We start from the raw sequence: 23038 nt of genomic DNA, 5'->3' as shown, positions 1-23038 counted from the left end.
GCGTCCACTGCACCTGCAGCTAGGGTTTCACTCAGTAAATGCCATAAATAAATAAACAAATAAATACATACATACTTAATCATTGAAATAAGATGTCTATTTCAGTCAGAGAGGAATCTATCAGCTAAGGTGAGAATTGCCGGCTATTCCTTTTCACTTAAACCTCCCTGTAATTGCGCTTTGTTTTATAACATAAGTAGCCCTGAGGAACATTGAGTAAGGTGAAACAGTACGTTTTTAATGATTTCGATTACTCTTCAATCGGACCGGAAAACTTTTATAATACACTCTTGTTCATGATATCTTGCCCAATACCCTAGGGAGTAATCATGAGTTACTTGCATTCTAGCAGCAATTAATTGGATGTCATCTTTTCAGCCTCTAGTGGCTGCAACTTAACAGTGTTAGTAGCATTTGCTTTTTAAGTATTCATTAATAAATCTCGGTTCGTGAGTTTTTGTTTTATATTCAAGAATGTCTTCTGTTGTGGTAATTTAGGAATGCTTCTTACAAGAAGCACTGTATACAATAATTAGTGGGCGTCACATCTAGAGCCATTTTAGGTTTTGGGTGTGTGTATGTGTGTGTGTGTGTGTGTGTGTGCGCGCGCGCCACTGTCTCTACGCCCATTGACCAGTTGGAAAAAACACTTATTTCACTTCCTGTGCTACGCGTACTGTGAAAGCGAGGGTGGAAGGAAAGGTGACTGCTTAGTCACCGTCCCTGCACCTTGTAGGCAACAGCATGTGATCAACTGTTAGTTCAGGTGAAAGCGTCAATCAACAGCCTCTCAACGATACCAAGATACCATACTCCTCCATCACACCCCCCTCTAGAAAGTTTAATCTTTTCCACTTTGTTAGTTTGCAAAATTTGGCAGTTTGTATCTTGAATGTGATAAAGTATGAGGTGTTGAAACACTTGGCAGGTGTGACCACAGCTTTTTAGGTCTCACCTGAGAGCGTGCATGTGCTGTTGCTGTGAGGAGTTTTGTATACAGTAAAGGGCTTAGAGCCCGCCCATCACTTACTATTTGGTGGCTTCATTTTCACTCTTCTTAGCTGCCTCCTAATTGGCCACCATTTTGCATATGTTACTTCCTTTTATCTCCCCGGTGCACGTACCATTAACTTGTTGATTTCGTTTGAATAATGTCCTTGCGCTGCCTCATGTTGCTTGCCTGTCCCCAGACCTTCTCCCTCTGCTGCTTGCCCACCCTTGTCACCCTCCCTTGTCACTGCTGCTTGCTCCCTCCTTCGATCGTTGCTTTTCTTGTTCCTGCTTGCTTAACCACACTCGGTCGTCCATTCTTCTTTCTTCTTCCCCTTCCACCAGCCATTCCCGTTCCCATTTCTTCTTCTTGTGCCCTTCCCTCCCACCCTTACCTGTCTCTGCTTATTCTCTCTACTCCTAGTAAGAAAACAAGCATTTTCAGTGCAACGGGTCTCGCATTTCCTCGAGTTCGAGCTATTAGCATTGTAAAGAAAGAAAACGCAGACTGGATCGCGCTACATGGAAAATAAACAGATAAAGTAGTCTGGACACCATGCTGAAAACATCGAGCCTCATATGTTTTTAGTAGTTTACCGGTGCTGTGTAGGTGGGCTAAACACCGGAAAAGGCATGACGTATGCATGCCTTTCACAAATGAAAACAAGCAGATTTTAAAAGGCAAGCCCACAAACCAATGTAAGTGACTGACGTGACATGGGCGTGGTTTGATGCCCAAAGAGAGATTACAGAATGGGATAGAGCGCTTTGCGCTCGCCCATAAAAAATCTAAATGAAGTGGCCAATGCTGGCCTCTTCAGAGTTCTTTTTTTAATGGTCCTGTTATAAATTGTAGCTTGTCACTCTCACCTCCCTCCCGCATTGTTTTCTCCACTACCCCCTCTTCTTCTGTTGCACTTTAAAAAAAAAAAAAAAATAATTAGCAGTTTTACATTTACATTCATTGGCTTTCTGCAGACACTGCATACACTTTCTGCGGATAACTGCTCCTAAGCAGAGTAAATGATGTTACTTTGCTCGGGTGTGGTCATCTGTTTCAAAAAAGAAAGTCATTTTTCTGTTAACTTTTAAGGAAGACCAAAGCTCTTCCACACAGCTCCTGGTTTCTGACTCCCTCGCCGTTCTGGCCGTGTATTGACATGGTGAGGTGCCCCGTTTCCCTTCATTTACTTTGTTCAGCACCACAAGACCTGTCGCTTCAGGGAACCTTGAAGACCGTGTGCAAGTGGCAAGTAGACAAAGGCCAGACCAGTGAGTGATGGGGAGATGACGGGAAAGGAGGCCAAGCCACTCAGAAGTAGGGGCATTAACTTTGCAAAATAGTACATCCTTTAAATCATATCTCAAAGTTAAGAGATAACACTTTTGTTAAGCACGTATCATGCAAGGACGTTTTCTATTACCTGGTATATTAATATAAGTCCAGCCACATCCTTTTTGGTGTCTTTGTGCTATCTTAAGTGACTGGTGCTAATACACAACCTAACTCACTGCAATTCATTTAATCAATATCAGAAGGCTGAAACACTAAGCTGGCCCTGCTGGGTTTTCTGCAGTTGGTGTAGACATTTCTGCAGCAGATGCAGAAACCCGTTCTTATCACGTTGTCGTCCTCGTCAAACATCAATGTGTTCATGACAAAGTAACGTGCGTTACACGTGACAACAAACATTGCAAACCTGACAACCCGGAAACAGCAGCTATCGTGCGGCTACCAATAGCCAGCTGTGCTGGGTGGGTATGTTTTTTTGCATGCCCCCTTCGTAGCATCTTGCCCCGATCGTTGCGTCTCTCCTGTCCCATCCTGCGTGGTGTTTCCCACCAGAACCACGCCTCCCACTCTCCAATGTTGCATTTTAATATATAGCGCAACATTTGTCCAACGATGTGTGAGCACTTTTCATGAGCACTGGATTACGTTACAGAGGATCAGATTATTTGCACTTATTGCTGGTATGGCTCGCCTCTCCTACCATCCTCTCATTGCTGCTTGCACCCGCCGTTGCATCCAGCCTTTCCAACAGAATAAATCATGTTTGCATTAATATGCAGTTATTCAGTTGCGAACGTGATTCGCCCGACCTTCCACCTTGGAAGTGATTCTTTTCAAACTGAGCTCCAACCAGAATTAAAATCTTTGGTTTTAAGAGGTCTTTTATTTGCAATAAAGTCAAACGAGTTGATCGTTTTTAGTGTTTTTACTAAAGGTCTAGAAAATCGGCAGCCTATATCCACTGGGGACATATATTATGCTGATGTTAAGGCCTATTATGAGAAACTGGCTTTGAGCGTGGTGCAGTTCAAAGCCACTAACAATGGAGGCAAGGGTGCGCGACACCGGGTGAAACACATCTCTATAAAAGCTAGTACTGGTCAAGCCTCCTAAGCTGCATCGCAGACACCTGAGGGGAGATGGAGGGGGGCGCACTGTTAAAAGACTGCTTTTCCCTGACTTGAAGAAAGACTACAAAACCGGTATTGGCAAAGCTAATAGATCTCAACTACGAAAGAACTATTGACTTTGTCAAAGATTTTCAGCCATGTCAGACAGCAGCATGGCTAAATGTACAAAAATAAGCGTGTTGACGAATCCATCATAGCACTTTTTGTAACTTTCAACCATGCTGCACATAAGCCTCGCTACTGTACCAGGTGGCTAAAAACAATGTCAACACCAATAGCTTTTCATAGTCAACACCTATTGGCTTTGCCAAAACTTGTTTATAATAGATGTAGGGGGTTCGCACTCAGCAAAAGTGCAGGAGGTACAGTGACACTGGGGCTGAGGCACGTGAGAAGCCTACTGCTTCCTATGGTGACTGTCTTTTAAACCCCAACAAAGGGACATGCAAAGTGACCCACTTTCCTTTCTTGCAAAGCGGCCCCATCACAATACTGGTCGGAGCTCTCCAGGGGTGGAGCTCAATGACGTAAATGACCTTTGGAGCAGTTGCCTTTTATTTCTTAATGGCCGAGTCACACAGACTTGTTTATTCTGTTTATAATCTGCTGCATGCATCGAAGCATTCACGTTGGCTAGAAACGCTCTGGGGGCAAGTGGCATGAAGAGAAGGAACTAATAACACAATGTGGGACCTGGAGATCTCCATTCCCTACAGGCTGTCAGCATCGCTGGCTCGCTGTTCTTTTCTCTGTGGCAAAGGAAATCAGAAACTGCACCATCATCGTTTATAAACATATAATAAATACTCGTGACGCGCATTATTTGTGCTGAAAATTACTTTGGGAGCACTTATTTTGGGGCTTTGACTGCTGGTTTTCTCCGCAGGTGTCCCTGTGAGGTGCAGAAACTGCCTTTCTGACAGGGACGGCTCCTCCATGAGGGCGGAGGAACGTCGTCTCCCCACCAGGAGCGGCAGCTGCAAAACCTTTACAAGGAAACGATAACAAACATTGTTTGTTATCGTTTCCTTGTAAAGGGGCGGGGCCACAGGGGTGAAGTGCTCTGAGCTCCCCCAGCACTCCTCCTCAGAGAGCATGTGTGTTTGGCCGGCCGTCTCGGGCCGGCCAAACACATATGCACTGTATGCTCTCAACAGCCCAGCAACACTGTTGCTGGTCTGGAGATAGCCTGCACAGGCTCCCAGTCTGCCTGAGAGAGCCCTGGCTGGGCGCTCCCAGCCAATCCTGATGCTGCTCTGAGCAGCGTCAGGATTGGCCGCAGGGCAAGCTGCAAGCCTGTGCCTGCAGCTAGCAGAGGCGCGGCGTGGGGCGCGGGAGCCAAGTTAAGTTTAAAAGAAATGCTTTATTACTATTCCCCCATCACCCCCCGCTCACCCCTGCGTGCGCGCCACCCTGCCCCGCCCCCTTTCACACCTGCAAGCCGCGATTGCTTTCTGATAAGGGACGTGTGACAAAATGCACAGCAAGGACTGGTGGACCCAGTTATTGATGTTTGGCTGAAGGGATCCAGCAGATTTGTCTTTGGACGTTAATACCATACATGCAAACATATATTGAAACGATTGGGTTTAGTAAATGGATATGTAATGTTTCCATTACCTACTCAAACCTAAATGGAAATTGGGGTGGCGTACCCAGGATGGACACACAGAGAGCTGTATATACAGGGAGTGCAGAATTATTAGGCAAATGAGTATTTTGACCACATCATCCTCTTTATGCATGTTGTCTTACTCCAAGCTGTATAGGCTCGAAAGCCTACTACCAATTAAGCATATTAGGTGATGTGCATCTCTGTAATGAGAAGGGGTGTGGTCTAATGACATCAACACCCTATATCAGGTGTGCATAATTATTAGGCAACTTCCTTTCCTTTGGCAAAATGGGTCAAAAGAAGGACTTGACAGGCTCAGAAAAGTCAAAAATAGTGAGATATCTTGCAGAGGGATGCAGCACTCTTAAAATTGCAAAGCTTCTGAAGCGTGATCATCGAACAATCAAGCGTTTCATTCAAAATAGTCAACAGGGTTGCAAGAAGCGTGTGGAAAAACCAAGGCGCAAAATAACTGCCCATGAACTGAGAAAAGTCAAGCGTGCAGCTGCCACGATGCCACTTGCCACCAGTTTGGCCATATTTCAGAGCTGCAAAATCACTGGAGTGCCCAAAAGCACAAGGTGTGCAATACTCAGAGACATGGCCAAGGTAAGAAAGACTGAAAGACGACCACCACTGAACAAGACACACAAGCTGAAACGTCAAGACTGGGCCAAGAAATATCTCAAGACTGATTTTTATAAGGTTTTATGGACTGATGAAATGAGAGTGAGTCTTGATGGGCCAGATGGATGGGCCCATGGCTGGATTGGTAAAGGGCAGAGAGCTCCAGTCCGACTCAGACGCCAGCAAGGTGGAGGTGGAGTACTGGTTTGGGCTGGTATCATCAAAGATGAGCTTGTGGGGCCTTTTCGGGTTGAGGATGGAGTCAAGCTCAACTCCCAGTCCTACTGCCAGTTCCTGGAAGACACCTTCTTCAAGCAGTGGTACAGGAAGAAGTCTGCATCCTTCAAGAAAAACATGATTTTCATGCAGGACAATGCTCCATCACACGCGTCCAAGTACTCCACAGCGTGGCTGGCAAGAAAGGGTATAAAAGAAGGAAATCTAATGACATGGCCTCCTTGTTCACCTGATCTGAACCCCATTGAGAACCTGTGGTCCATCATCAAATGTGAGATTTACAAGGAGGGAAAACAGTACACCTCTCTGAACAGTGTCTGGGAGGCTGTGGTTGCTGCTGCACGCAATGTTGATGGTGAACAGATCAAAACACTGACAGAATCCATGGATGGCAGGCTTTTGAGTGTCCTTGCAAAGAAAGGTGGCTATATTGGTCACTGATTTGTTTTTGTTTTGTTTTTGAATGTCAGAAATGTATATTTGTGAATGTTGAGATGTTATATTGGTTTCACTGGTAATAATAAATAATTGAAATGGGTATATTTTTTTTTTTGTTAAGTTGCCTAATAATTATGCACAGTAATAGTCACCTGCACACACAGATATCCCCCTAACATAGCTAAAGCTAAAAACAAACTAAAAACTACTTCCAAAAATATTCAGCTTTGATATTAATGAGTTTTTTGGGTTCATTGAGAACATGGTTGTTGTTCAATAATAAAATTAATCCTCAAAAATACAACTTGCCTAATAATTCTGCACTCCCTGTATATATATATATATATCACAATGTGTCAACAACTTTCTTATGCTGAGATTGCTAATTTTCAATCTTAGAAGGACATGACCCGCAAATGTACGTTACTGCTTTGGCACGAGAAGCAAGCCTACCATCTCTGGCACATTCACTGGCAGACATGCTCGATATATTCATAAGAAGGAGGAAAATATGGTCTCCGTCTTTTCTGCTAATGCTACTGGTGTATTTCTAATTCAAATATTAAAGGGGAAAACGAGGGCAAAATCTTGCCATCTAGAAGACTCCACTTTCTACAGCTCTCCTCCACTTCCCCTACCCCCACCAGTCTTATGTATTAGATTGTAGGAGGAGCCCTCAAAGACGTTATCTCACTAGCAAAGCTGACAGTTGCTTCTGAAATTGCCTGAAGGGCCAGCTAAATTCAAATTCTGCAGAGGGCCAGGAAAAACAGGCATTCAGTGTCTCTCTTGCACCTTATCTCCCTTCTCTCATCTCTCCTCTTACTCAGTATCTCAAGAAGATGCACAGCAGGAGGTCGAAAAGAATTATATGCAAAGGGGAGGGTGAGAAGATGCATCTGTCAAAATGGAGCATGCAAGCTTGTACCATGCTCTTTGGACACAAACCTGTTTATCATATGCCAGTTGTGGCTTTCTGATTTCCAATCTTTGTTTTGGACTCTAAAAGCATAGTCAGAATGTTAGGACATCCTGAGTGCCGTGCATGTAAAATTCCTATAAGGTAATGCGTTTGATAGTATCCAGGCCTCATACCCAACAGTTAACCCGTGAGCCTCTTCTCAAAGACATATGTGACTATGTGAAATGCAGAATTAGCACATAAAAACTCCTTACGCTGTATGCCCTTTCTACATCAAAGGCTGTTTGAGGAGCAGCTAGACAGACTTCTCTACAGGAAACACATACTACAATTAAAATCAAGCTACTCATCTTCCCCCTTTGATACATCACTTCAGCTGATAGAGAGTGTCCTTAAGTTGGATGAAGCTCCAGCAGTTCTTACTGTACTTCTCAATGCCCCTAACTATGCCCAGATTCAGAGTTTACCATGGCTGATCGCAAATTGGCTGTGGCATTTCAGTCACATTTAGAACAGCACAGTCTCTGATCAGTGGGAGAGATCATTTGGCACGATAGGCTACACTTTTGCATTTTCTTAGCACTGTCAATTCTCATATCTTGTTGGGACACCGAAGCCCAAGAATGAGAAGAAGAAGCAGGACCTTCAATAGGATATCCAGGTCTGAAACCAGGAGTGGGGGCACAGGTTCAAAGACGCTTTCACAGCATTGACAAGGAATTTCTTCAATTATTTCCTAGCACAGATGGCCCATCTGTGAATCAGCCTACTTATTGTGGCTTTCTAGAGCTTCATTGACAATTACGCAAGGATGTATCTCAATCTTTATTGGTCCATTGCAATCACTGGAACCCCTGTACCAGGGCTTTAACAATATACTCTTGAGTTACTTCCTCTCTTGTGACATCCTTCATTTTTCTTCCCTGTCATGTTAGGCTGAGGGTTGCCTCTACCTTCCTTTCTTGCACTCATCATCACAACAAAAGCGAGCAACATGAGGTTGAGGCAATTCTATAATCCTAAAGAAACTAATGCCAGTTTTCTAATCCTCCCTTTCCAATTCTCGATAAAATATAGAAACAGAATGCCACATGAATAGAACACCTAATCCAGAAACTTTGCAGTTATGAATGCAATGAATTTTCCCTAGGTCAAGGTACTACATGCTCTAGCTCTCTATAGATCGTCATGTGGGCGTTCAGTACATGTGAGCTGGGTGTTCCAGATGATCCGCTGCTCCTTGGATGCATGATTTGTGCCACTTTGTAAATACGGCAAGGGAGAAAGGCTTCCTTAACGCTGCCTTAGCGTAAAATAAAATGATGCTAGGGCGGCTCAAGGTGTTGCAAGGGGCTTGTAAATATGCCCCTGAGTGTGTGAAACATGTACTAGAGCAGACAGGAAAAGTGTGCCTGTTGTTTACCTGTGTTGGATTATGTTTGGTAAATGGATGCTATTATCCTTATTGCCCCCATACTTCCTACATTTAACAAATATTCATTTTCCTCCCTCTCATTATCCACCTCGTGCACATATTTGCAGGGATGGGCAGTTAACAATGTGAAAACCCTTCTACAGAAGGCATGACCTCTGTTATCACCCTGATCAGTACTCAATAATGGTTCATGTCAGTGTGTATACGTGTCATAGCATCCAAGAATATACATTCAATGGGAGCAATAGGATTTTTTAAACAGATTCTGTCACATCATATATAATACCGGATAGGATTGCTTTTCCGAAACCGTTTACTGTTATTTGATTTTCTTCTCCCCTAAGGCCGCCATAGTGCCTTCCGCACAATCCCTGAAACTGACTGACTTCTACTTCAGTGACTTCGAGCTCTCAGATACGGAGACAACGCTCGCCACGAGTCGAATGTTCACCGATCTCAACCTTGTGCAGAACTTCCAAATGAAATACGAGGTATTCCCTCAGGGGCTGCAGTTTTCTGAAAATAGAGCCAGATTGTCTGAAACCCCAAACAATTGCATTTTTCCGTTCCTCTTGCTAATTAATATACAGTAACATATGTAATCATTCTATTATTTAACAATGTTGTGCCTAATACTTTTAACATGGCTACGATCTGGAGAAAAGAAAAGGTCAATTTTCACGTTCATTTTCAAGTTGTAGTAAAGTATATGAATTTGTGAATCTAGGGGACATATATGAAAATGTATTTGACCACTTTATTGAATTAATCTTGTGCTGTATGGCGTCTTCCTTTATAGTTGCACGAATGTACCGCAAGATGGGTCATTACAACATGACCTTGCAAGAGCCAACCTTCTCTATAAATAACTTGTTGAATAAGTAACATTTAGTAATAACGGCATCGTGGGTAGTTGTGTGGTGCAAAAAAGATTAATCGCAGCTGATTATTTGAACCGAGCAGCGACCAGCTCCCCCTTTGATTTGTGAGGGATTCTCAAAACCTTTGCAATGCAAAGGATCTTCGTGCAAAAGTTAGATTCACCATGCCTAGTGAATTGTGACGAATCAGAAATAGTTGTGTTATGAATCTGTCTTAAAAAATAGCATATGCTGACATGAATGCCTGCATGGAAGAGCAGGCCTTCATCGCAGCATCAGCACGTGCAATATCTCTGTCCTACAACGGGGCGTGACAATGCCACAATGACATAATATAAAGGCGACATTAGGTCATACGTACAGTGGTGTATGGAACCACTATCTGCACCTGCCCAGTGTCTGTGGCTTGCACAAGCAGAGTGGAAGATCTCATATTTTGAAAGCTAACACTTTGCCATTTTTTCTGCCTGGCCATTCCATGGTTTGTGACGGCAAAAATGACTGCAAAGATTGAGGGGAATATTGAAGATCCCCTAGCACCACCTTAGCCCCGCCATATCGTCATTTTTTTACACTCAGGTGGCTCTACAATGGCTTTCTCCACGTGCCATATTTACAAAGTGAAGGATGCATGCATTGCTTCACTTTGTAAACCCTTGCGCCACATTATGCCTGCACCAGGAATAATGTTTGCAAGGGGGGCGTTCCGGCACTGGGAGGCCCACTAAAATGCACAGTGAAATTTAACAGATTTCACTGCGCCATTTGTGGCATCAGAGCAGAGGTTAAAATGGCACTCCCATAGAAACCTATGTGCCTCCTTGCACTTTGCTACACTAGCGTCAACATTTTTGACGCTAGTGTAGCAAAAAGCCACAATAGCATAAAAAATGTTGAGGCTATTGTACTAACAACCGTCATGGTGCGCCGTATTAGAAATACGGCGTAATCATGGTGTCATTAGGTGCAAGTGGGGGGTTGCAGAAAAAGTGGCTCATCATCTCTGATGCTCCACTTTTTCATAAATATGGGCCTTAGTATCCGATTGCAAATTGCAAGGAGGATGGTTGCTACGTAGGTGGCCACTTTTCCATTACAACTGACGCTGGTTGGATTCATAATGTCAATTACAAGTCAGAATTCACTCTTATGCATTGTGAGTAGAGGGGTCGCATTTCCAAAGTCATTTGCACCGTCCTTTCACATTTCAAAAGTCAGTTCCACCGTCCTTTTAGAAGCAGGATCTTTTGTGACCAGGTCACGGTCTAAGCTTTATTGTGTGAAAAATGCTACAGTATTTATTAAGATGCAGTTATGAAAACATATGCTATTGTAGTCTGGCGGGAACCAAGGAGAGGGTGCCATGACTTATTCCTTTGAACGTTTTCCAAGGGAGAGATGTTATGAAATGCTGGAACGCCTGACAGTAGATGAAAGACTCTTTAAAATGCGCAGGCTTTTATCAAAGAATCCGGAATGTCTATTACAACAATTTTCAAAGCTGGCAACTCATTCATGTAGCACTTGTTTTAAGATTCACGTAAACCCAATGAATAGTCCATGAAAATTGTCCTCAAAATTCAGTTTCATTAAAAAAATAAATTAAATAGGATATGTCTGCGTCACCTTGAGACAACAAAATCCTCAATGAATTTGAAGGATGGTCCCAGATGCTGATTTGTAACCTTAATCGTCATTATGTTTACATAAGTCAGCCATTCTGAAAAGGCGACAATGTGTACCAGTTTCGCTGTAATTGCATTAAGTAAATGTGCAGTATAAGTCCCAGTACGCTCCCCTTCATCTTTAAGTATGTTAGCGTAATTACAGTAATGATCCCCAAACAGACGGCATATGGGATCTTTGACAGAGGTAGGTCGCTTGCTGGATGGCTGTTAATGAGATGCTGTGTTTACACTCAAACAGTCCCTCTGGCAGTCCCAAAAAGCATTATAGTTGACTAGGGTGGAACCCAAAACAGAAGATACAAAGATAAAATCCATAACCTAGATGCCCCTCTTCCAGTAAGTGTTGGAGTTTCCAAAATAGATCTAGTATCACCATGGTCACTTCCAAACAAAGAGAAAATAAAATCATGAATAAAAGAATTCATAATCTCACGAGGTAAACAATGATGAACAGCCAGAATCCTTACCCATCACAGTGCAGCTTCGACAAAGGTGAAGGTTGAAATCACCCATGACTAAGATTGGAATAAACCTTGCAGGTGGGTGGAATGCCTATCAAGAAGGCTACATATAGAGTTAACATGGTCTTCCATGAGCAGGACACTGCTGATGACCAGAAACTCACTCAAGTTTGTAAACATCAAACGAACTGCAAGCATTTTATCAGAACCAGTGTCCAACTGAGTTAATTTACAATTTAAGCTCACAGCAACTACGACCGAAAGACCGCCTTTAGCACTCCCAGAATGAGAACTGCAAGGTGGAACAGAAAAGCTAACTTTAGCATGTATAAATAGGCTGTTTTTCACTTCCCATGTCTCTTGCAAACAGATTATGTAATACCTCTTCAGATGTGGCAACCAGACAATGTCATCCTGCTTACATCCACCACAAAGTCGCACTATATTCCAACAAAAAATGTCAAGAGTAGAGGAATGAACATCTTCAGATCACAACTCACTGATAATAGATTAAGTAACAGGGAGAGAAGGCAGTCAGTCATCGGCATCTAAGTTTCTCAGCAGTTCGAATCCATTACTACTAGGTATTTTAATGAGTCCACACCATGTAGAGTGATCATTGATTAAAAGACTGATGCGAGGCAAGGAGCAGTAAGGCTGCGTGATAAGTGCCAGTAAAATAACCCAGTAGAAGATGTACGATACCGGCAGAAATACCTCACTTAGTTGGTAAGTCTCTTAACAAATGACCAACAAAGTGGGCATTATTAAAATTAACCACAACAAAGGTGCCTTCCATGGTTTTTGGAGACCTGCCCGCCCACGAGACTCGCCAGGCCATATTAATATGTTTGAACAATAACCCACGTAACCTTGAATCCAGTGGGAAACTTTGTTCCTCAGGCAGATATAGTCCTCCTCAGATCCTGTCTTCAGTATTGAAACATTAGCCAGAACAATGACAAATGACATAGCAGCAGGTGACACATCAAACATGTCTCTGTGTAGCACTACTCAGCTACCAGGCAAGACTGAGACAACAGCTGGGTGATCTATATCTGACATCATCATGTTCAAGTTCCTGTTATCTTGCACTAATGCAAAGCCCTGTTCACCTGTCATAAGATTACGCTGAAGACCCACTGGTAGTGGCTCATCCAGCCACATCAGGAATAACCCTTTTGGGGCTCGCGGCAAAAGCCACATGTGTATTGGCACCTTTTATGGCGGCAGGCGGACACGGGTCAAGCGCAATAAACATAGCACATTCCACGTGTGATTTTGAGTCCATAAAAGGAAAGGGAGTGGAATGCAGATAACATTGAAATCTTGGCTATCCTCACATTGGAGGAAGCAAATGCGTTGAGAAGAACCATGATTTCAGGTTTCACAAAGTGGCTAGAAATTAGTTAAGCCCCATCGGGGAAGTTATTGAATCAACGTGGCCATTACTACCGACAGATCCCTTAGGAGACACTGGACCTTTGGCTTTCCTTTTTTTTTGGCTTCACAACAGCATTGCCATCAACTGGGGGGTCACCCAGCTGATGCACTACAGCTTCCAAATTGTGAATGTTTCTCTGAAGCAACCTGTCGGGCATGACAGCTGTACTAGTGACGTCAGAGGCAGACGACACTCTCTTGTGCTTGAATCCTGAACCCTGCCAGAAGTACTTTTGTTAGCCCCAGTTCTTCTTCCACAGAAAAAAAATCATTAGTAATAGATCCCAATGCGGTTGTTAAAAATGACATAATACTAGAACCATTACAGACTCACTTGTGTCTGTGAGGGACTGGAGAGATTTTACACTTTTCCATGCTTAAAAGATTTAGAAAATAACAAGAACAAGGGGTGTGACCCAGTCCAGTCTCAGTCTGGAACAGAAGGGTGGAGACGGGCCCGCTCTTGACCCTGTCTGCATCCAGGCTCCCACCCCAGGTGTGTTCCACTCTGCAGGATGGGCAAATAATTGTTATAGGGTGATGCGGTCCCAACTCCAGCAAACACATTGTGTTATGGGCCAAATAGTCCTTCAGCTGCCTGCAAGGACCAGAAAATACCCAGCGTTGTGGGACGGACGAAGCACTCATATAACGCGGTACAGCCACACCGCCAGAAAACACACTGTGCTATGTACCAGATAGTCCCTAGGCTGCCTAGAAGGTCCAGACAACACCCCACACTGCGGGATGGACAAAGCACTCTTGTATCTCTTGTAAGGGATTGTTGGTGTGGAGTTGAGGGTCAAAGAATCTCTCCTGCCCAGATGAAGAGTGTGAAATGGATAACGAAAATTAAAATGTCAGGTTTACCAATGCCAAAACTGGATCTTCCATGCAGAAGCCTCGCAAGTTGCTAAATAGTACTACCTAACGTTTTACGTGTTCAGCTTTTAAAATAATGCTTTCAAATTTGACACCAGTTATGAATGAAAGAGTTTCTTTGCTTTGTGAAGGAATGCTAAAGGTAGGTGGTTCAACCACATGCGAAAAGTTTCCTCCAATAGCGGTACTTCTTCAAAAATGTGGTAAAAAAGACAGCAGGCATGTTGAAAAATGGAGGCATGTAACTGCAGTTGGATGAGGCAAGTGGAGAATGGAAGCACTAGGAAGCTAAGTTTAGAACTAGGCTTTCTGATGTCAACTTTATTAAAGTTATAGGTTTTGGAAAGTAAATAATCTGCTTCTTCCTGTAACCCATCCTGATTTTCTCTGTCTTCTTCTACAGCATCTGCCCTTTAAAAAGATTTGTTGAATGGGGCTGGCCATAGCACACAAAGACTAGTCTGTCATGCACTACATCATGTACTTCATGAAATATAAAACCATTTCCATGTGCCATAAATACATGAAATATAATTAACACTGCACTATGTCTCTTGCTATCATTAAAGTAATCTTCATTGTTATTGATTGTAGCTAACTTTGGTGGAGTGAGTGAAGCAAAAACAGTTTTATCATCAATCATCTGGTTAATCAGCTAATTAAATTATTTCTTTCGCAACTGCACCCTCAAGTACAAAGAGGCCTACCCACCAAAGCATTTTTGAGTACCTAAAGTAGTACTCCAGTAGTATTACTTTACATTCTTACAAATGCCATTCTCTAACATCGGGGCAGTGATCTCCACCTGTGGCTCCCCTCTCTCTTTTTTTGCAGAATTGTCCGCCACTTGTGGAGAGGATTCTGCTCGTCATATTCTTCATCTTTGATATATAAATGCGGGAGGGGCAAGGAGAAGTGGTTAAAAGTGTCGAATATCTACTACTAATTGTAAGGAGTTGGGCGAAAAATAAAGAATATCACAAAGTGACACATGGAAATACAAGAAACACATATACTGAAAAGTAAGATAGTTGCTGTTCACTAAATGTACCCACACATCTATCTATTAGTATTACAACCCAAACACACTCAAGTCACAAAGGGCAACTCACTATTACTGCAAATCTATTAAAAATCAGTGAATGAGGGCAATAACACTAGGTTCATATAGGGTAAAAAGTAAAATAAAGGTTTACATTATTGAAAAAAATATATATATATATTTATAGCTCTCTCTCTCTCTCTCTGTTTATCTCTCTCAATCTCTCTCTCTCTATATATATATATGTATATACATATATATATATGTATACATACATTACATACATATATATATTTATATATATATAAATGTATATATATAAATATATATATGTATATTCATACGGAGAAATGCTCCTCCTGGAGTCTGTACTCATGGGAGGTGGAGTGCCTCTGCCAGCAGAGAGACCTGGCAATCAATAAACATGGTCTAAGAAAAAAAACGTGACGCTCTCTCAAGTGGGTGCCAACACAGCATTTATTGCTTACATGACGCGTTTCGCACAGCAAGCGGGCTTCTTCACATACCGCCACCATCTTAACAGCCCCTTTTAAATAAACCACTGTAAAAAAATAAAACATAAACAAAGGACTAACATGTTACATTTGATGTAGCAGACATCTTTGAATAGGTTGTTTAATCCGATATGCATCTATCACAATCATCCCTACTGGTAAATAAGGTGTTTTGATATTATAGAATTTATGCATAAGGGATAATTAGTGATGGTCACAATATAATCAACACTGTACAGCACTTATTATCTAATTATTCAACAGAACCTATAAATATTTCTAGTTAATAAAGGGTACAACATTCTATCTCCACCTAATCACAGAGTGTGTTACTCATCATTGTAAATTACATAATTCAATGACAAAAACCTCCAATATACGCATAGTGCGGACAGTTATATGCCCACAATAAAGTCCAAATTAATCATTAAGACATTGTTCCAATACGAATCAAAATCTACGCACAGTGCGTTATTATGTGTAATAATCCGCCCACGGTCACACTTGATATATCTTATCTCTCTGAAGTAATGTTGATAAATAACTTATCTGACTGTTTCCAGAAGCCTAATAAATACAAATGGACTTAGGGGAAATCATGGTGGAGAAGGATCCCAATTTTCTTCCCGAGTTAATACGTATTCACCGGCCCTTTCTTCAATCTAAATAATTGTGACCATATTAGATTTGAGCAAAATCTGTTAAGAATATTAATGTTAATGAGACCATCCCTTGTAACCTTTATACACATCGGGCCATCAAAAAATCTAAACAACTAGCTTAAAATATGTTACAATATACTGGCTACACTTAATATTGTAGCTCCACTGTAGAATTCATTGCTAATGGCAAATCAGTTTCCAAATAGGTAATCCAAATATTCAATATTAATCTACATGGAGATGGAATCCTAATGTTTCATCCTGATTACGACCTGTAGGAGTCTTAGTTTCAAAATCCAATATCAATCAGGCTTCCTGTTGTCTTAATTTAAGTTCTCTATTGCCCCCTCGTTGATTTTGAGGTATATGTTGTATAGCATAGAAAGACAGAAAAATGCTTTTACCACTGTGCTTCTCATAAAAATGTCACGCTACAGGGTAATGGGGATCAACATTGTTAATCGCCCTCATGTGTTCCATAACTCTCTTTTTAACCATCAATGTAGTAATTCCAAATATATCTCAGTTTGAATGGGCATTCCAAGATATATATCACGTATGTGGTGCTACATGTCAAAAATAGTTTTATAAACCATTCCTCACTTTTAGGCTTGTGTTGGTATTTCTTGACTTTTTATACCATCTTACTGTTACAATATGCTTTGCAATGGCCACACAGAAAAAAAGCCCTTTAATAAGAGGTCTCTTATACCTTTGAATACAGTAATGTCATTATGCATGATCATATCTCTCAAGTTTTGGCTTCTTCTATAGGCCCCCTTAGGACGTAAATCTACCTTATCACCAATTTGAGGATCGTTTTTGATTATCTGCCAGTGCTTACAGAGAATTCCTCTAATTTCACCTGCCTTATTATTGTGATTCATGATAGCACAGCAACTCAGAGTTCAGAGCCCCTCCAAAACATCTAGGCGATTTGGGCACAGAAGGAAGGACAACAGCAACTTCCTGTGCATTTAGTAAACAGTGATAGTTCTAACCTGAAACTATTAATAGTAACAACATGCTACTTGCAGAGATGGAGCTGTGACCTAACAGCCCAAGCTGCCAACTTCGCACGTAGAAAACCAAGTTCGAGTCTCAGCATTACTCAAGATTCTGCGGTTCTGGGCAAATCCCATGCCTCAAAAAAGACACATGCACACAAAAAAGTGAATCTGGCCAGTGGCATCTCGTAATTTGTAGGAATATTTGGGTGGGCACACACTCACTTTCACCCATCCACTCACAAGCACACATATCCTCACACTCACTCACATCTATACATTCACAAGTGTACACAAATACTCACAACTACCCATCCACAAGCTTACTCATATACACATCCATTAATAAGCTGCACACATACTCACTCCCACCATTCACAAGCCCAAAATTGCACGTGCACATAAATACACATACATTCATACATTTGCACAAGCACCCAAACATTCAAAAAGTCTACCAGGCTATGGTTGTGATGGCAGGGCCAGCGGGTGGCAGGAGGGAAAAGCATGATGGCACTAAAAGAAGCTGGAGGCTTTGGGGAGGGAAGAAAAACACAGAAAATCATGTTGCTGTGGCTGACTAACTAGCCTTGTCATGGGTCAACCAATGAAAAAAGGAGTGTCCTTAACTCATCACGGGGTGGGGCCAATGAGACTTGCTGACTCCACCCCACTCTGTGATGATGTGTCATTGACAAACTGTCACCCAGTGTTGAGGGCTGGCTGTATTTGGGATGCTCGCTCTTGTCATTGGGGGCCCCTCATAGGGCTATGCCATGCTGACGAAGACACTGCCCTCAGGGCTGTGAGCTCGGCATCCCAACAAACGTTGGCTCAAACTGCAGGCACATGCGCTTGTAAAGCTCCTGGCTGCCTGACCCAGATATGATGAAGGCCTGTCAGTCGGACCTTTGCATAGCAATGGTCATACTGACTGATATTTTTCATGCTTATCATGCTTTGGAAAATGGAGGGGGCAGAGGTCTACCGGTGGTAATGATGGAACACCAGTGATTCTGATCTTGTGTAATGTAATGTGGTATTCATGTAATACGTTCTAATGCCCTAGGGCCAAATTTGTGCTATATATAAAAGAGGCTAGTAGTTTGCAGTAGTTGTAAATGTTTATATCTTATAGATTGTGTATTGGCTCTTTGTTGTCAGCTGGCAAAAAAATGAACTATTCAAGCAAAGTACATACTGAATACATCTGTGTTTACGCCTTTCAGAGACGTTGCCAGACTATTTGTACACAAAATTATCACCTGGCATAAATGCATAAATATTACTTACAACAATATCATCCTATTAGGTGCAGGTTTTCTATTTTATGTTCAGTAGGGCAATATTATTGTAACCACTGTTAAGGACATAATATTTACGTCAGACAGGATTCTGACTACAATATTCTGATGCCATTCCCTAAAGATTATGGAGGACCTCCATGCCCTCTTTCCATTGTCAACGGTACACATCTCAGTTGTACTGACTTTAGCAACCTCAGGAGCAAGGTGAGAAGCATCGTGAATCTTGTCGTTCATAGGCACTGACCTGCCACAACCCCACACAATTGCAGTATTAACCATCACAATGATACTCGTTTAAACAACCGTAGGAGGATCAAAGTCTTCGTGTATGCACATCTGACATGTAATTAACGCTGCATCAGCCATACTGGATTTAGGGCCATATGTACGAAAGCTTTTTCCCATAGACACAGAATGGGTAAAATCCTTTCGTACATCTGGCCCTTAAAGAGGTATAGATTTTTCATGACCTGTCGCAAGCGTGGCCAAATACAGATGCAATAGGAATAGCTATTACAGAGCACCTCCAGCTCCCCAATTTAGTTAAACTTTCCCGATTCACCTATGAACCCCAACTAAACTGTAAGGATGCCCCCTCCCAAAAGGCCTAATTGGGATGCAATCCGGGCTTCAGAGAGGTGAGAGACCTACTCTTGTGGGGGTCACTGCATGCTCTGATCCAAGAATCAAAATAATGGCATAAGGGAATTTCTTAGAAATGCAGAGGAACTGGTGTTGTCACCTTAGTCTATCTTGGAAAGTACAACAACTGTGGTAGGATAGGAGCCACCACCTGTGGATGGTGATGCTTGTGAAGCCACAGAGGACAGTGGCCTTCCATGGAAGAACAAGGGGTTCACAGAGTCCGCTGGCCCACAACGTGACACCCCCCACGGAGAATAGTGGGCCCCAGGCGAATCTAGGAAGCAACAGCAAACCCAGGGCCTGGAGAGACTGAAGAGCTCTGAATACTACAAGGTCCGCCGGTCTGGGAGATGCGGATGGCCAATATGACCACCAAACAGTAGGTTCCAGGAAACAGAGGAGCAGTAGCGTAGTTGAAAGCTTGGAGATCCTGGGTGGATGGACAAGGATCCCAAGTCGCATGCTGACCACTGAATTGAGTGTAGTAACTCAGCAAGGGCACACAGCACCCCATCTCTGGAGGGATATTATCTAGAGGGGCCAGGAACATTTTACATTTGACTGGGGCTGCAGGGAGAAAAGGTCTGGCTTTACTACTCACATGAAGCCAGAAAGCAGGTAGGAATAATTTTAGGACGTGAGGCAACTGGCTTAGAAGAAACCCTATAGGAGAAATTGAAAGACTTGGTCCATGGAATGGCATAAAAGGAGAGCAACAAAAGGATGATGGACGGAGTGCTGAAACTTTTCAAACACTCACCCTGTTTCCCATGGGAACAGTCCAGCCCGAACTGCCAGGCCAGTTCCTCCCATGGCTGGACTGTTCTCATGGGGATCAGGGTCAAGACTGATTTGCATATGGCTGGGTCCAAACGTGGGGTGTCATGGTGAGCAAAAGAACAATGGATTAAACCCAGATCTGTGTCTGGAAGTGAGTATTTGAAAAGTTTAAGCACTCCGGTCACCATCCTTTTGTGTTGATAAAATGAGAGCACCCTGAGCCAAATACAACCAGTGTCAGACTAAGTGAATTAGCAGTTGGAAATCTTTCCTGAGCGAGCAATATTTTTGGAATACAGGGTTGAGGCAGACTATCCAGATGGAATATTTTACATGTGATGTGCCTACCTGAGCAGATAAAAGGGGGGACTATGGTCATATAACTTGGGGACATGGTCACAGCAGACAATAGGATTTTCAACAGTGGGAAAAGAACAGAGGATGTGATGAGCCTCCCACTGCCTGGTGCCTCCCAAGACTGGTGGAGGCCCATTTGCACTGACAAAGATGGAAAGGGCACTCTCTGATTAAAAACTCTAAAGTGATGTTCCTCAGCTACACACTGGCAGTGGAACACAGGCAATCAATTTACCTGGAAATCAAACGCATGATGACGGGAATAGGCCTGAAGTTCATACTGCTTTCCATTGCCCCGCTGTTTTTCGTCGACCCCCAAAGAAACTTGGGAATGGGTGTAGAAGTAGTTGACGGTTGTTCTCATAAGAGCACTGCTGTGACCATCTATGCACAATGTTTGTTCTGTTCATATGTGGTCATCGGTTTTGTCATAGCTCAACACCAACTATCTGCCCCGCTGGCCAGGATGTCTACTGCCACTGGAAATGTCACAAACCCCAAGACAGAACAGGATACTGAAGGAATGTATGGTAGTAGATACCTTGACCATTGTGGCATTTAATTTTCTTGTGAATTTCATCTGTAATATGGTATTCTTAGATTGCATTAGTGTCTGTAACACAGTATTTCTATACTATCAGTCGCTTTTGTGAAATGGCAGATGCCAAATTTCTTTCTCACCATTTACTTAAACGTAGGTTTTGCTATGGGAATATTCTATACAGTATAGTTTTGTTGTACATAGTGAGCTAGTTTTCTAAGAAATAGATAGCACAGCTTCTTTCATTATCCTTACAGATGGTCCAGGTCTTCACATTTTCCAACAGTGTTGTTTGATTGGTTCTGTCAATTCAGTGATCGCAGGGTTAGCATCAGTAATGCTCAGGCTCCAGGCTAGTGATTAACACCGTCCCATATCTCCTAAACTGTTCATTGTGTTTTTCTTTCCAAAGGTTCTTTGGAGATGGATTTTAAGTGTCAAGAAGAATTATCGGAAAAATGTTGCATATCACAATTGGAGGCATGCTTTTAATACGGCACAGTGTATGTTTGCCGCTTTAAGAACTGGCAAAATTCAGGTATGTACAAAGATTCTGGAAGAATAATACCTCAAACATGTAGGACAGTTGATTGAGTTCAATTTGAGGGCATATTAGAAGAGCTAATTTCAAAATAACTGTGTAATGTGTTATATTTCCAACACCATGGCCCGCATTTAAAGATGGTCCAGTGCTCCATTTGTTTATACACATTATCCGCTCATGCAGAGTTTCTGTTTTTCCACACTTCATTTTATAAAGTTTTGAATTACATCACAGATTAATAATAACGATGTGACACTGGTATACTGCGAGGTCATCATACAAGAAAAGGGACCAGAAAGAAGACACGTAATGGGGGTGGCGTATAAGGACGCAGGAGTCAGTTTATTATGAAAGGAGGTAGAAATAATAGTGTAACATAATTTCAGGGTGGGCCATAGATCATTGATGTTGCTATCTTCATTGAGAAATGTAACATTGTCCCTTTGGAATCCGTGCCATAATTTTACAGGATCCAGACATTCTGTGGAACTGGCCCTTTCTCACCAGTTCAGGGACATGGTGCACTATTCTCCAGTCTTAAAGTAAGTCTTAAGTGGTTTCCAAGTCCTATTGAATGTAAGCATTTTGACTGCCCGTATTGCAGCCAGTTTCTTCATTCTGTAGATATGCTAAATCTTTGTCCACCATAAACTTAGTGGAGGTGAAGATTTTTGCTTCCTACAATGGGCCAATGTTATTCTGCCCGCTAAGAGGAACTATATAATAAGTCATAGAAAAACCCTATTTTCCCTGGGGTGTCCCATGAGAACCATGACTGGATCAGGAGGGGCAGTGATACCTTTTATGTCTTTTATGAGGATCAGCAAAGATGACCACTAGGACTGAACCTATGAGCAAAATGACCACATAATGCATCATGACTTACTGTCCCTCAAGCGCATATTAGTACCTCCAAATGTAGCCTTGAGTCTGACCAGAATCAGATACCACTAAGGTTACTATAACCTGCACCATGCACAGTTTTTACAACATAAAATGTTACTGCAGATATTACATTGATATTATCAATGATGTTTTCAGAGATGTCATGAGTACTATAATTTGTGGGGTAATTAGCAGTGCATGGCGAGGGCACGAGTTATAGTTACCTTAGGGCACGAGTTATAGTTACTGCAGATAACTCTAATTATAACTGGTGAATTTCTATGGTTTTGTCCATTTAAAATAGGAGCTTAACTATAATGTCCCTGTAACCTTTGTTTTTTTAAGTGAATTTCTATGTTTTTTTAATTCTATTTCTTAACTATAATATCCATGTAACCTTTGATTCTTTCAGTGAATTTCTATTTTTTTTAAACATTTAGGGGGTGATTCTGAGCTTGCCGCCCGCCAAGCGGGAACCGCCAGAAGACCGTACCGCGGTCAAAAGACCGCGGCGGTCATTCTGGGTTTCCCACTGGGCTGGCGGGCGACCGCCGAAAGTCCGCCAGCCAGCCCAGCGGGAAACACCCTTCCCACGAGGACACCGGCTCAGAATTGAGCCGGCGGAGTGGGAAGGTGCGACAGGTGCAGTTGCACCCGTCGCGAATTTCAGTGTCTGCTAGGCAGACACTGAAATTCTTTTTGGGGCCCTC

At 42.4% G+C, this 23038-nt stretch overlaps 1 protein-coding gene across 8 annotated transcripts in view; it reads left to right on the top strand.

Moving 5' to 3' along the window:
* Positions 1 to 23038, top strand: part of PDE5A (phosphodiesterase 5A) — a 639000-nt gene that overhangs the window by 497535 nt on the left and 118427 nt on the right. For all 8 annotated transcript variants that reach the window (XM_069230182.1, XM_069230181.1, XM_069230180.1 and 5 more), the window contains 2 exons: positions 9033 to 9179; positions 21312 to 21437. In XM_069230182.1, coding sequence (XP_069086283.1) covers positions 9033 to 9179; positions 21312 to 21437 — 273 coding nt within the window. The remainder of the gene's footprint in view (positions 1 to 9032; positions 9180 to 21311; positions 21438 to 23038) is intronic.

The sequence above is a fragment of the Pleurodeles waltl genome, chromosome 1_1 (assembly GCF_031143425.1).
Source record: "Pleurodeles waltl isolate 20211129_DDA chromosome 1_1, aPleWal1.hap1.20221129, whole genome shotgun sequence".
NCBI classification, from domain to species: domain Eukaryota; kingdom Metazoa; phylum Chordata; class Amphibia; order Caudata; family Salamandridae; genus Pleurodeles; species Pleurodeles waltl.
Note: the sequence above shows the minus strand (reverse complement) of the source record. Positions and strands in the feature narration are given on the sequence as shown.